Source organism: Pseudorasbora parva, chromosome 17 (assembly GCF_024679245.1).
Source record: "Pseudorasbora parva isolate DD20220531a chromosome 17, ASM2467924v1, whole genome shotgun sequence".
NCBI lineage: Eukaryota > Metazoa > Chordata > Actinopteri > Cypriniformes > Gobionidae > Pseudorasbora > Pseudorasbora parva.
This window is the reverse complement of record NC_090188.1, coordinates 4,325,627-4,341,799: the sequence shown is the minus strand read 5'-3', so window position 1 is coordinate 4,341,799 and position 16,173 is coordinate 4,325,627. Positions and strand designations below refer to the sequence as shown.

Sequence of the window (16,173 nt, the reverse complement as noted above, 5' to 3'; positions counted from 1 at the left end):
GCTGGTTTTGACTGGATTTTCCCACAGGATTCTAGTGAAGTGTGTTTTGGAGAAGACGTGGTCCTGATGTTTTACTGTTCGCTGCAGCTTTAGGCTTTAACCTCTCGAGTCTGTTCGAGTGGATGAGATGAGCTGAAGTGTCACGGGGGAGTGTGTTTGCTGTGCTTCACCTCTGGATTTGAGTTGGATTGAGTTTGTTTTCAGATCTCCCATCATGCTAACTTTGTTGTATTTTCTTTCGGTGTGTTGTGGCACTAGCAGGATCCCACACACTACTTGAGCTGTTGCTAATTTCTTTTTTGTCCCATATTGTGTGTGTTTTGCATCAGTACGCATTATCCTGATGCTTATTGGAAAGGATATCAGAAAGAAGGAGGTTAAGCCTCGTCTGTGGCGGGTTTATTTCTCTTGTTAATCTCTGACGGCCCCCTGGTGCAGTGAGATCAGAGATTATGGATCATATATGACACTGCTGTCTGCGAGACTATGTGGAGATCTATGGAGATGTGTCCTGGATCAGACCACAACATTTCTGTGTAGACAAGACGGAGAACTGGACATCTGAAAGCTTCTCCATCATAGTACTAACTTAAAATACAGTTTGAACCACTTTTGCTATTGTTTTTTATTTTATATTTAATATTTGATTTTACTCCAAAATAAAAAAATACCTTATAAATTATTTAAAATCATTGAAGTTATCAGATAAATGTATTTATTTATTTGTAAAATCATAATGGCCCTAAAAAGCTTGCTTTATTTATCCATCCATCATCAGTCCATTCATTCATCTAGCCATCATCATTCATTCATTCATTCATTCATTCATTCATTCATTCATTCATTCATTCATTCATTCGTTCATTCATTCATCCATCTACCATCAGTCCATCCATCCTTCCATCCATCCATCCATCCATCCATCATCAATCCATTCATTCATTCATTCATTCATTCATTCATTCATTCATTCATTCATCCATCTACCATCAGTCCATCCATCCATCCATCATCAATCCATTCATTCATTCATTCATCCATCCATCTACCATCAGTTCATCCATCCATCCATCCATCCATCAGTCCGTCCATCCATCCATCATCAGTCCATTCATCCACCATCCATCCATCCATCCATCCATCCGTCCATCCATCTATCAATCCATCCATCCATCCATCCATCCATCCATCCATCCATCCATCCGTCCATCCATCCGTCAGTCAGTCAGTCAGTCCATCCGTCCGTCCATCCATCCATCCATCCATCCGTCCATCCATCAGTCCATCCATCCATCCACCATCCATCCATCCATCCATCCATCCATCCATCCATCCATCCATCCATCCATCCATCCATCCATCCATCCATCCATCATCAGTCCTTTCATCCACCATCCATCCATCAGTCCATCCATTCATCCATCTAAATAATGTCACAATGCAAAAAGAATCATAAAATATGTTTTTATGATCCAGCCTTCATTTGTTCTTTCCATTCATTCATCATTTGTTCCATCCATCCTTCGTTCATTCATCCATTCATCTATAGTTTTTGTTTGTTCCATCCATCGTTTGTTCATTCATTCTATCCAGTGTTTCTTTCATTACTTCTATCATTTATTTGTTCATTCCATCCATTCATTGTTCGTTCATTACATCCATCTTTTCTTCATTCCATTATCCATCCATCAAATGTTCGTTCCATCCATCCATCCAGCCTGCGATATATACATTCATTTATTGATTTCTTCCTGCATTTATTGATTAATACATTCATTTATTGATGAATGTGTTTGTTTATTGCTTTATTGATTGATTTATTGATTTATTAACTCATTTTTTGTTATGCATTCATTCATTTATTTATTCATTTATATGTCACAATGCAAAAATCCTAAAATAAGATGGTCTGTAGAGCATTATCAGTGGAGTCTCCTCTCTGCGTGTCTTCTCAGCATGACCAGCACCAGAGAGGCTGTGAAGAGTTTAAATGGCCAACTTCCTGTCGGCTCTTCCTGCCCGGTCCACTCAGGGTCTCTCACTCACTTTGTAGGTTGTTCCTGGAAAGTGTTATCTGTCCTTCTTGAACCTGACCTCATATCTTCCTCTCTTTCCTGTCTTTCCTTTCAGAGCACCAGAACTACTTCGGGGTGGATGAGAACTTGGGCCCGGTGGCCATCAGCGTACGGAGAGAGAGGCTGGATGATGGGAAAGATAAAGAGGTGTCTCAGTATAACTATCGGATCACCTTCAGGACCAGTCAGGTACACGAGGGCTTGACAAATCGACATGAATTTCACAGCAGATATTGATAGAAATTAATCTAGATGATTAAATGTGATTAACTAATGGGCATGTCATGTGTGATTCAAAATTAATGGATTGATGGCCCTAATTACAATACAATATTTCGTTTATAGTAGTTTTAGATGGACTGGAAATAGTTCCACATAAACATTTACATTATTAATGATTAATTATTAATTAACGTTTTACCTGCTAAAATGAAGCATTTCATTTATATTAGGAGGTAAAACACTCCCTCTTTCAATCTTACAAACTTCAAAATGTCTTGATCTACATTTATAAGAATCCCATCAAGATCAATTGCTAATCGTTTTATTTATGAACATATAACCTATTTGTCTCTGTCCAAATAATGAAAATATACTTGACTTCTTTGGTTGTTAATTTGGAACATATGCTAAAATCTTAATGGTCCTAAAATTAACTTCATTTTCTAAATTATTTATTTTTTTGTTTGCTTATTTATTCCTTTATTTACTTGTTTAATTATTTTATTTTTTTGGGATGGATGATCATAATTGTCATCGAAATAAATGGTCCTAAAATAAACAAAATATAAATAATGCTAAATATAATCTCCTTTTTTATTTATAATGGTTTAAAATGTCTTTTTTTATGGTGTGAATTATTATTATTATTATTATTATTATTATTATTTTTATTATTATTATTATTATTATTTTTGAGGACAGTAAATCAACAAATGCCCACAGCAGATTCCTTTCTCTTATTAAATGCATCACTGCACTAAACCTTAGGCTTTATTCTTCAGCTTCTAATGGCTCTCGTTCACAATCCAACTGAATGATGAAGCCTTTTGTCATTTTCTGTATGCCATAGATACTAACCTGACTCAAAATCTCAGAATGACCCTTTAAAGAGATTCTCGAGAATTCAGCATAAAAGGCTTTTACTTTATAAGTGCAGATGAAAGGGTCGAGACTCAATTTCTTTCTTTCAGACACGAGCATGCCCTCCAATCTCCTGCCAGGAGAAGAATTTCGTTGCCAATAACTTGATATCCCAGTGGATCTATACATTTCTTTATTGAAATATTTTCTAATAAACTGACAGGATTAAGTACTTGAGGTCACATACTTGGCTGATATGTTGACCAGGATATTATGATCTGATAATAAGGATTTTGATAGTTTGAGGCTGGAAAATGTCCTTGCTGTTTAATGCATGTGTAATGCATGCAATGATTATTTAATCTCTTTGTAATTCAAACACACGAACTGCTCTCCTCTTTCTCTGGCACTCATCAGTTAACTACCTTGCGTGGGGCGATTCTGGAGGATGCTGTGCCTTCCACGGCGAGGCATGGGACGGCCCGCGGCCTCCCTTTAAAAGAAGTCCTGGAGTACGTGGTGCCTGAGCTGAATATCCAGTGCCTCCGACTGGCCCTCAACTCACCCAAAGTCCCCGAGCAGCTCCTCAAACTGGACGAGCAGGGGGTGAGTACTAGTCTAGAATGCTGAAATCTGATTGGATGTGCTGCGGTTGAAGCCGTTGTTAAAGGAAGTGTATGTAAGATTGTGGCCAAAACTGGTGTTGCAATCACTTTCAAATGACTGTGGAGTGGTGTATCCCTCTCCCTCTCCCCCTGACTCGAGGTTGCCAGATTGGCTGCAGGAACATTTGTAGATCTGCAGCTGTGGTAACTAAAGCAGATCTGGCAACCCGGATGCCGAAACACTACTGACTTCGTGATTGGTCGATTGGTGGAGGGCGGAGCTTCAGGCCAAAACACAACATGTCAACATCAACATCAGTTGAGGGCTGCAACAACAACTTTTAAATGACAATATCCTGGCCGGACTACTGTTGTCTGTGATAGAAGTGTTTGAAATTAACATGCTTTCTTAATGTCTAGTGACATATCAGGGCCATTTTATGATTAATTGAAACACATTTCTTACTACAGTTCCATTTAAGTAAATGATGTCCAGAAATGTATAGTAGGGCTGCACAATTTGGGGAAAAATCTACTAGCATTTTTTTCTGATAATAAAAGTCATTTTAAAATGCAATTTAAAAAGAAATCTAGGTTTGCTTGGCTTGTTTGCAGGGCTGCAAGATTTTCCCAGAATTTTGTAATTACTGTACATATCAATATGGCTATAAAATGCTGTTACTACTACTGCTATACTAATAATAATAATTGTTAATAGGGGCCAAGCACCAAAGGTAATCGTTTTGTAATCATTGGCGTTCTTCTTCTTATTCTTCCGTATCTTCTTCCGCTCTTGAGTCTATGGCAGCCCATAGAACAGCTTGGTGGGAAAGTTATAGCACACAGATAGAGGACAGTCTGAAAAATCACCAAAGCAAATGTGGAGTCTCTAACACAATCCCTCTAGCCCCACTAACTGTATGTAACCCCACTTATGTTGGTGCTAATAACTTTTGAACGTAAGGGCTAGAAACCAAAAATTTATTTTTTAGTCTGTGGCTCAAGACGATTCGATTGAATCATATGATGTCATATGATGTCACCAAAAAAAATTACTTTTTCCAATTCCAAGACGAGATGGTTTATCCGATTTGCACGCACATTTAACCAGAGAGCATCTTAAGACAATGCCAACAAAAATTATTGAATTTAAGTCAATTCATCAAAGAGTTTTTGAATAACACACAAGCAAATTTTCTGTAGCACTTGTAAAAATAAGGCTATTACTCCGCAACGCTTAATCTGTACCAAGTTTGGTCAGAATACAATGATCACACGCATGACTTGAGGCTCGGAGCAGCCAGTGGTCCGGAGATACAAAAATGGCTCTTTTTACTTATAACTTCTGAACAGTTTGCCCAAAAATCATAAAAGTGGTCTCGTTAGATTTGGGGCGGTTTGCTGATGTCCGACCATTATGAAAAAAAGTAATTTTGATATAATATAAAATATATATATATATACAATATATACATGCAAATATTGCTTAAATACAGTAAACACATGTATGTGTGTGTATTCAATTATACATAATAATTATGCACATATATCATGTAAGCACAGACTTTAATTTTGGATGCAATTAATCGTGATTTAATCATTTGCTGCCTTTATCATCATCATAATATATTTTTTTATCATAATATGGCAGTTTGGGTTTTATTTAGATTAAATGTGCGGCCCTACTGTATTTTATCATATTGATTTCTTGTATTATATTATAGGGGACATTCATTGTTCTAATACTTTAAAAGGGTTTTGCAGTAATTCTTTAACATTTTTACCTTTGGTGTTTGCTTATTCTATTGTGATTTGTTATCATGGTTATGAGGGTGCTCCCGATACACCATGGTAACCATATTTTCCTCCAAAATACTGTAGTTTCCGCAGTTGTTGTACAAGAAAACTTGTAACGTAACATCAGCTGTCATCAAAAAAAGAAAATGACAGAATGATTCTGAAAACTTACACTGATTGATGGAAAAAGCCCAATTTGTATGGTTTTATAGAAGTAATTAAATGGGACTAAAGTGTCTTAAGTGGCATTTTGGTGTCTTTAGTCAGACTATTTAATTCTGCTCAGAGGTGGCATAAATGCATTTAAACAGCAATGAAAATGGTATGCCATCCTAGGGCCTGAGGTGGGTCAGAACAGCCAACATTTAGTCTGTCTTTAATACAGCATTGTATCTTTACACAGAATTTTGAGCAGGCACAGAACTGTGTAAAGATGCCTTGAGAATGTCCATAATTAAACTAACAATTTCTTACAAAGCACAGCAGTTCTGAAAGTGTTAATGCAAATAATGCATGGCTATATGGCAAAAATCAACAAACACCATATGTAGAGCTGTTTTTCCCGTGGAGCGTCTGTCAACACGGCTTCAGATAGGCGTCTTGATTCTGAGGGAGAAAATCAGCCGATATCATGTTATAGAGCGATCAATAACAGCTCCTGTCGCCCATTGATTTCCCAACTTGGAGTTGAAATGTGAATGAGGACGGACTAATATAGCCAATTTTACACTGTATTTCATAGGTAGAGATGTTTCATGCCCACCCTCTTAATAATGTTTCTATATCTTCTTTGAAGAGAAGTTTTTGTTGAAGTGCTAGATAATAGACCGGGTGTCATATAAACGGGAAATCATATCACCCTGTAGCCCAAGACTGGTTTCCCACTGAAGCTAAGCAGGGCTGAGCCTGGTCAGTACCTGGATGGGAGACCAACTGGGAGAACTAGGAGCTGCTGGTAGAGGTGTTAGTGAGGCCAGCAGGGGGCGCTCACCCTGTGGTCTGTGTGGGTCCTAACGCCCCAGTATAGTGATGGGGACACTGCACTGTCAAAGAGCGCCGTCCTTTGGGTGAGACGTTAAACCGAGGTCCTGACTCTCTGTGGTCAATAAAAAGTCCCAAGATGTCCTTCGATAAAGAGTAGGGGTGTAACCCCGGCATCCTGGCCAAATTTGCCCATTGGCCTCTGTCCATCATGGCCTCCTAATTATCCCCCTCTCCTGATTGGCTTCATCACTCTGTCTCCTCTCCACCAATCAGCTGGTGTGTGGTGGGCGTTCTGGCGCAATATGGCTGCCGTCGCATCATCCAGGTGGAAGCTGCACATTGGTGGTGGTTGAGGAGATGAACCCCTTCTATGTAAAGCGCTTTGAGTGTCTAGAAAAGCGCTATATAAATCGAACAAATTATTATTATTATTATTATTATTACCTATAGTTTAGGGTCAGTAAGATTTTCTTTGAAAGAAATTAATATGTTTATTCATCAAGGATGTGTCAAATTGATCAAAACATTTTTAAATAATTTCAATAAATTAAGTTCTTTTTTTAAACTTTCTATACATCAAAGAATTCTGAAAAAAGTTGAAGTTTTCTTTTTTTTTCAACATTAGTAATAATCATAAAATGTTCCTTAAGCAGCAAATCATCATATTAAAAGGATTTGTGAAGGATCATGTGACACTGAAGACTGGAGTAATGATGATAAATTCAGCTTTGATCGCAGGAATATATTTTTTAAGATTTTGCGCAATTGAATTAATATTAAAATTCCATCCAACTGAAATGAATAATCCTAAAGCATTTGTATTGAATAATAGAGCAATCCTTAATCAATTATTAAATTCAATTCAGTTCAATGGAATTGTATTATTGATTAAATTGTGCACATAAAAAAACCCCTCTTTTAGCCAAAGCGACTTACAAAAGAGAAACACAAGCAATATGTTAAAGAGCCAACACAAATTTTTAAATTTCACAATATTGCTGTTTTACTGTACTTTTTATCAAATAAATGCATCCCTGGTGAACATAAAATTAAATAAAAACGAAATCTAGTCGATTCAGTTCTGATCATTGATCATTAAATTAGTTTATTCCATCATCTCGACGGTGGCAAGGAACCCAAACTCCATCGGGTGACAGAATGGAGCAAAAAAAACTTGTGAGAAACCAGGCTCAGTTCTCCTCTGGTCAAATGGCCAATCGTTTGACTGTCAAGCTGTGGATTCCCATTGACACGTGTGCTATGAATCTTGTTGCTTGAAACTGTCCGAAAATTCCCAGGGTGTTTTGTCTTACATAAGTCACAAAAAAGGGGGAAAAAAACATTTCCTTTGCTGGATGAAATGGCACTTTATTGATTGCAGTGTCGTGTTTCTCTGCAGGGTCTGTCCCAGAGGAGTTGTGTTTTAGAGTAGACCCTGTGTAGGTTTCCCTCTTAGTTAGTCGAACAGGAAAACTCTGCAAAGCACTTAATAACTCTTAATACTGCTTGGCACACGACCTCTCATAAGGATTCTGGGACTTCTTTCAGCTCGAACAGGGAATCTGGATAACGTGTGCTGAATTGCTACCAGTTGGCATAATGCGGGCCTCAGATTTGGAGTGTGTTATTTATATGGACGTTCATGCATACTGTGTTTATAATTCAGGCGTCAAGTTTTGGTTTGGCTCATACCACTCAAGTTTCCTTCAGAAACGGTATTTAGTTATTTTGTGTTTCTGTTCTGCTATTCTGTTCTGTTATTACCACTAAAATGACCTTTAAAGAGCAGCTATTATGCTTTTTCCATGTTCATCTTTCTTTAGTGTGTAATGTTGTGTTCGAGTCCCTCCAGCAGGAGTTCTTCTCTATATCAGTGTCAGTGTTTCTGAACTCCCTCAAACGCCTCCATTGTAGTCTTGAGTTTTCTTTCGAGAACGAACACGTCACAATATTCCTCATTTAAATAATTAATATGCAGAATAAAGGGGCGGGGCCTGGTTGAGTTAGTTAGTAGTTGAAACTGACGTCATGGTAAAGGCGAAGCATTTCCCAAACACTCTCGAAGCACTTGACCAATCACCACACACATATCCAGCCGACCAATCAGAGCGCTTTGAGCTTTTCAGAAGGAGGGGCTTCATAGAGACAGGAACTAAACAGAGCATTACTGACAGACTGGGAAGAGAGGAGCTGCAACAATAGAGAATATCGGAGAATAATGTGGTTTTGACCCCAAAAACAAAATCAAGACTTTGAAACCGGGCATACTACTCTGGTTTGGAGATGAATTGTGGTCTTCGCTTCTGGGGAAGCATGTGTGAAAAACAACACCTATGTCACATAATGTGCTAATGTCCTCCAGTCTGCCACCTACACGTACAAAAGAGCAGAAACCGTATCACGTTACCTTGGGCTGCTGCGGGAAAAGTTCACTGCTCACTCGATGGTGACAGATAATGAGAAGTGAACACTCTCGTTCTTTTCTTCTCTTACGCTTGTGTGTATGACGTCCCACAGGACGACAAGATTAGTGCTGGCTTAGCAGAAACAAAACTTTGCTGTAGAACACAATAATAGTTGCATAAACTGCTTAGGCTGGTCTTAAAAGTTAGTCAAAAAGTTATTGCACCATCTTTTCTGCAATGATTGCCATTTGAAATGCTTTTTTTTTGTTCACCTTATTGGTTTTTAATTATTTTCTAAAAATGTTTTTGGTTTAAAATAAGAACAATAATAATAATAGATTTTATTTATAACGCACTTGTCATTCGGAAGAATCTCAAAGTGCAACAATGGAAAAGGGAAAAACAACAAAAATTTATAAAAAGTAAAAATATAGCATAAAACAAACAATCAACACATACAAGCCTTTCTGAACAGTAAAGTCTTCAGTTCTCCTTTAAACTGGTCCAGGCTCTGTTCTGTTCTTAAAGTTTGAGAACAAAATTACAGTTTGTAATGCTGTGATTCATCTCAGAAATGTTAATATCATATCCGACAATTGCAATTTTTATTTTATTTTTTACATACCGTTCAAGGAATTAATGGAAAAACGCTTCTGGAACCAGCGATGGTGAAAAGAGTGCGGTTACTGTTGTGCTCATATCAGATAATAAATGCTGTTTTATGCAGTTTAACGGTCAGCGATGTGCAGGTCGTAAAGCGCTGTATGATGACACTAGCCGTTTGCTAATGCTTTATCTCAGAGTCTTGACTCGTGAGAAGTCATTACTGTCCCGAGGGCTGATGGGTGCAGAAGAGCGCGCAGTGATGTCACAGCGGTCGGGATGGCGTTATGTAAAGCACTCGGCTCAAAGGGAAACCAGGATAACTGGCTTTCTTTCTCTCTCTCTCTTTATCCCTTCATCACTAGCCTGTGTTTCTTCTTTCTTGTGGCGTTTCATGTCATTCAGAGGCTTATCTGTGTCTGAGAGCCCTGTTGACCTCTGTGTTATGAACAGACAGAAGAATGTTTTCATAAGCGTTATCTCTCTGTATGTTTGATTCATATATCCGGATATAATGCAAAAAAATCTCTGCCAAAGATTTCTGGCTTGGATGTAAAGGTTGTTTTAGCACGAGTTTCAAACCCTAGTGAGCTGCTTTGTTGTCCACTCTCTGTGACAGTCCACTGAAAGAGGACTCAAATGCAGGAATGAGTGATCAGGGGTTTATTAACACAACAGCTGACGAAGACGAGGAATGGCGAGGAGGAGAACACAGTCCAAACAGTAGGCAGATGAGGAACACAATAACAGGCAGAAGGAGCAGCCACTATAACCAGCTCAAGTGGATTGTAGACTGGAGAACAGTTCTGTCAGAGCACAGCAAGAGCAGAGGATACCAGCTATGGCCAGCCAGGAGCCCTAGGGCAATGCAATCAGGTCTCTCCGGAAACGCACCCAACCGCTGCTCGGCCAAGAGACCAGGCTGCCAGGGAAGCTCTGCTTGCAGGACAGAAATTAGAGACATATTGCGCCATTCCAGGTGCATTAAGAAAAACGACCAGTTATGAATAATAATTGCCTTTTTATGACTGGTGAATTCTTTATCTAAGTGTAACTATATATCAAGTCCAATTCATAAAAATCTATTTGATTTCAGTAGAAACTGGTGTTAGTATGATGTTGAGATAAGTGCAAAAATACAAAAAAACTAATTCTGTAATATCTTTAAATAGGTATTTATAAAATATTATTATTTTATATTATATTATATATCGTATAAAATGTTTTATATTAAAAAAAATATAATGTATACTTTTCATTTAAATATTATATATTTATGAATATAATACTTTAAAATATGTTTGACATACTACAATATAATTGGTCAAAGCCTTTATGTATACATTATAAAGGTATTCATAATGTACATTAAATTGCATTATATCTTTTCACAAATAATTATAACCAAAGTAAAAATGCATTAATTTGGCTGTTTGCCATGTGTTTTAATGCATTATACTTTATAAATGAATGAATAGATAAGTATTATAATGTATTATAATTGTGCTTACAAAAGATCATACAGTGTATTATAAGGTGCATAATTAATGCATTAAAATACTTTTATAGTGCATTATATAAATGGAGGCTTTAAAGGGATAGTTTACTTTAAAATGAAAATCTGGTCATCCTTTACTCACCCTCAGGTTGTTTCAAACCTGTATGAATTTCTTTCTTCAGCTGAACACAGGGGAAGATATTTTGAAGAATGTCTAACCAAACAGTTAACTGGAGCCATTGACTTCCATATAGTAGGAAAAAAAATACTATAGAAGTCAATGGCTCCAGTTAACTGTTTGGTTAGACATTCTTCAAAATATCTTCCCTTGTGTTCAGCTGAAGAAAGAAATTCATACAGGTTTGAAACAACTTGAGTAAAGAATGACGAGTTTTCATTTTAAAGTAAACTATCCCTTTAAGTGTTACTGTACTATTATTATTATTATTATTATCAGGTATCTTACTAGGGTTTGTAACTGAGCTTATGACGTTTTGAGGCTGTTGAAATGGAACCGGACGAGAGAAAGTAAGCTCATGATATCACTGTTGGCTCGTATGACTTCTCGTATTATATTTGCCCATCTGTGTTTTTGACTTCTGCGAGCATTTTATGTCTTCTCACCATTTCTTTGTCTAAAAACTGCCTGTTGGCCGTACCTACCCATTCAGAATGTGTCAGCGGTTTGGATGTCGTCATTACCTCTATTCAAGTAACTCAAGTTTACTGCATTTATCCCAGTCTGTGTGTGTGTGTGTGTCCTTTCTTAAGCCAAGTAGGGCATCTCCTCTGGACTGCATTAGCGCTGCTCGAGTAGACGCTGTGGAAGTCACTGGCTGTTCCTAATCCAAAACAGTCTGCTAAAGGTTTCAGAGAGCAAGGTCGCCATGACAACAGCATGGTTTCCAAGCTGGGAATACTTGACCCACGTAAGAGAGTCGAGTCTGATTCCCAAACGCTGAAATATCAGCTCCATCATGCAGAGAGGCCGTTTTCTCTGCCTCATCGGCCCCATTCAGCCTCGCATCTGAACTGGGTTACGGTTGCCTAAGGAGCGCTTCGCTGCGAGGCTCAGAGTTTGTGATGGCATTTCACCACATCTTAGTGCTGGATTGTGACTGATTGTTGCTGAAGAGATTTCTGTCACAGCTCACTTCCCATTAAATGAAATGAGGGAAATGCATGAGATTCAGTGTTTGAATCCAGATGGAAGAACACAGGCTCTTTTAAGTGTTTTTATGTGGATTTTGGGCACTTGTCAGCTTGGCTAGACCAGATAAACTAGCTTAAGTCAGACCAGTAAACCACCTCAGGCTGATTTAAGGACTGCTGTATTTAAAATAACTGTTTTAGATGATAAATATTTTTGTCTCAGTTTAATGTGCAGAGATCACTATAAGGCATCTTTACACTGCAAACGCGGCACAGAAACCAAATCTGAAGCGGCACTGAATCAAAGCCGTTTCAGCATTGTGATACTAGCGGCTGAGGTGGGTCAGACCCAGCATATTTTAAGTCTACTTTTATGCGGCATTGAGTCTTTACACAGCAGACACAGAGCCGCTTTAGATGCGCCTTAACTCAGCTGTGTAAATATGCCTTAAGGAAGTAATTTGTAGGTCAGCTTCACATAGTCAGACATTTGGCTATTGGGATCCAACTTGCAGCTTGTTCTGCTTATTCTGTAAAAGTACAGAAAGTATTTCAGTGATAAAGAAGCAGAATACAGCATATCCAGAAAACATCTAAATGATTTTTGTCTTATAACAGCGGAAACAACTTAAAAATACTCCATAATTTATGGTCATACCATGGAAGCTTGTTTCCGGCACAGAGTAAAAAAAAGATTAAAAAAAGGTAAATACGACGACTTATCTCACAGTTCAGTTTTTTTTGTATTTTTCACGCAATTGCAAGTTTTTTTCCTCAGAATTGGACTTTATAACTAGCAATTGCATGTTATAAATTAAGTATATAAACTCGCAAGATATAATATATTTTGCAAGATATAATATATTTTTCTGAGAAAAATTCAGAATTGTGAGATATAAAGTCACACTTATCTTTTAAATTGTATTTGAAACTGTAAAGTGAGTGTACACTCACAATAAAAAGTGCTTTAGTAAAACAGGAAAACAAAGAGGATGCCACTTTCTGCCGTCCCAGTTTCCTTTCGGTGCAGTTTGATGAGCACGTCACAAAAATGAATTGAAACTCAGCGTCTAGGCTACTTGCAAGCTCTTGTGTGCCATTTGAACTCTTGGCTGCATCCGAAACCTGCAAAATGCTGCCTTCGGAGGACACATTTCAAGGCAGGAAGGCATCGAGCCACGTCCGAATCTATTGTTTGCTTCACTTCCTGTCTCCTAAGATATCTTCATCTGATCGATTTTTGAAGGCAGCACACGTGTCCTTCGCTGCATTTGATATCCCACAATCCTGTGCTTTCCATTCATTGACAGTTGAGCTGGGGGAAAAAGATGGCGTCCAGAAGTTGCATTTGCGGGTCAGTTTGTGTGTAAATGTACGTTTTTTTTTTACCAACATATTCTACTTCTGATATCATTTCTAGCGAGAAATCACTACTGTAGTAATTAAATATGTGTTTAGTTATCACCAGAGCTCTCTCTATTTAGCTGTAGATCATTAAACTGTTACACTGCCTTAGAAGTCTGTCCGAAATTAGTTTCATGAGGTGCCTTCATGCACAAAAGGCTGCCTGCAGAGTCATTGTCTGATGAGGCAGCGAGGCAACGAGTCAGCTGCCTAGGTTTTCGGACGCAGCCCTTGTTTTAATGCATAGATCGTCTCCTCTTCATCTGCACTTTTTCCAGTTGTGGTTAGCAAACAGCATTGCATTTGCATGCATGCCCCCTTCTGGATTGGAGTGTGACTGCTGTATTTGTCGTCTGGCTGCATGCACCAAACTGATGTCCGTATAACAGTAAATAAATAATACCAAAATAACACTGCATCAAACGTATTATGTTTCATAGATTATCTGGTCCAAATAGGGCTGTTGTTTTTGAGGAACTTGTTTGTAAGTGATCATTATTGTGCAGTTGTTTTTGTAAGTAAACCAAACATTTCACCTGTAATTTGACAGTCAGAACATGATGTGATCCCACAGATTCTTGTTGAGTTTACCGACATCCCAGTCCCTAAATTTCCATAATGAATTCTCATGACAAGCACGTCTCAGAAGCGTCTCCTTCTGTAGTCATTGTCGATCCTGTTTGAACTGATGTTTATCCCACAGACTGAGCTCTTCTGAATGGACCTGTCTATGATGTACCCATCGGACTTTACTTCATCCACACATGGATAATAAATGTGCAGCTGCCTGATGATTAAAACATGGCGATTTCATTAATGACTGCATCTGTGTTCACATGCACTGATGCATACCTGACTAATTGGTTTTGCTTGAGGTGTACTTTCTAACATGTAATTGTAATACATGTACTTAATCTATTAACAACAGTAAATTATGCTTAACTACAAGTTACCAACCTAAACCTATCCCTAACCTTAACCATATAGTAAGTTCATGTAGGTAATTAATATAAATAAGTACTTATTTGTGTTATTACACTAACAATGTCATCTTAAAATGAAGTGCACCCTAAATTAATAACTAGGTTGAGTTTTATTGATATTGGCTCAGTAATGCAATCTAATATGTGTGTGTTTGTTCGTGTTGCAGCTGAGTTTCCAGCACAAAGTGGGTGTCCTGTATTGCAAAGCGGGTCAGAGCACAGAGGAGGAAATGTACAATAATGAGAACGCCGGGCCAGCGCTGGACGAGTTCCTGGATCTGCTCGGTCAGAGAGTCCGGCTCAAAGGCTTCATGAAGTACCGAGCACAGCTGGACAACAAGAGTATGTGCTTATGCTAACATCATGGACTTACAACACAGTGCATTTAAATATACAGGGCTTGACATGAACTTTTTTGCTCACCAGCCACTGTAGCTAATGGTTTTCCAAAGTTACTAACCGTTGGCCACAATTTTGATGTTGATACCAGGAAAAACACTGCCATATAGATACTTTTTATACAGTATAATTTCATAATTTGATGGCAGATTTATTAGGCTGCTGTCACTTTAAGACCTGGCGCACATATTCATTATACTGTTACACATGCGTTTTCTTTCTCAAATGTTTACGTTAACTTAAACTGAGTGACTTTTTGACATTATTTTGTGTGTATTTGACTGTTTAAGTGCAATAAGCAGTGAAAAAGAGCTCAATTTAGTGCTGGGAGGCGGCTTTATTTGTGCATACTTTGGGTGTACGCACAACATCTGTGAGAATGAGCAAAATTATTCACAATCCCAGGCCGAAATTTAAGCCCTGTAACACCAACAACATTCATCCGGCACAAATTAAGCCTGTGAGTGAGTGGAGGCGGGTTTCTGTCACTCGCTGTCAGAGAGATGTGAGCGAGAGAAAGCGCAGCAAATTTTTTGTAACTCCTATTATAGTAAACTTTGTGTAATTAACACATCTCAAAAAGTTTTAAACACCCCCTCACGCACGTGCGCGCCTGAATGAATGCGCATGGGGGCTGCATGTCTGTTTCTGACGGGAGCTGATGGTGCATGAGCTGGAGGAGCTGCAGCTGTGCTGACGTCTCTCTTCAGCTCATCAGCGCCTCATGCTGAGACGTCGCTGGCGTAACACTCAATGAACCTTCACTCTTTAACCCAGAGAGATTTGACCAAAGCTGCACATATGTTCCTTACTAAGAGAAACACACTGCTTAAACCAGCCTAAGGTTGTTTGCTGGTCACTAAACTGGTTTCCACAGGTCAGGCAGGTCTGGTTTGATCATTTTAAACACTTGTCAGGCCAAGTTGTAAGTCCAACTTTAAATTTGTTTTTAATTAAAATCTATGAACATTGTTGTTTTGTGAGTTCTTCTAGATTAAACTTGTCACCTAGTTTTAATGAGTTATAATGGTTTTAAGTTAGCCTGGATGCCAGCCGAACTCAGCCCCGCCCACAAAATTTGAGCTTGGGCAGTTCGGTCTGGATTTGATCCATAGAGGAGTAATTATGCCTGAACAGAAACTGTTCGGACCAATGAAATCCTCAGGTCAGGCTTTAGACGATGAT

At 38.3% G+C, this 16,173-nt stretch overlaps 1 protein-coding gene across 5 annotated transcripts in view; it reads left to right on the top strand.

Annotated features, from left to right (window-relative positions):
• The window catches only part of LOC137044573 (signal induced proliferation associated 1 like 2), a 175,711-nt gene that overhangs the window by 87,446 nt on the left and 72,092 nt on the right, over positions 1 to 16,173 (top strand). For all 5 annotated transcript variants that reach the window (XM_067420635.1, XM_067420633.1, XM_067420636.1 and 2 more), the window contains exons 3-5: positions 2,131 to 2,264; positions 3,576 to 3,764; positions 14,757 to 14,931. In XM_067420635.1, the coding sequence (XP_067276736.1) occupies positions 2,131 to 2,264; positions 3,576 to 3,764; positions 14,757 to 14,931 (498 nt within the window). The remainder of the gene's footprint in view (positions 1 to 2,130; positions 2,265 to 3,575; positions 3,765 to 14,756; positions 14,932 to 16,173) is intronic.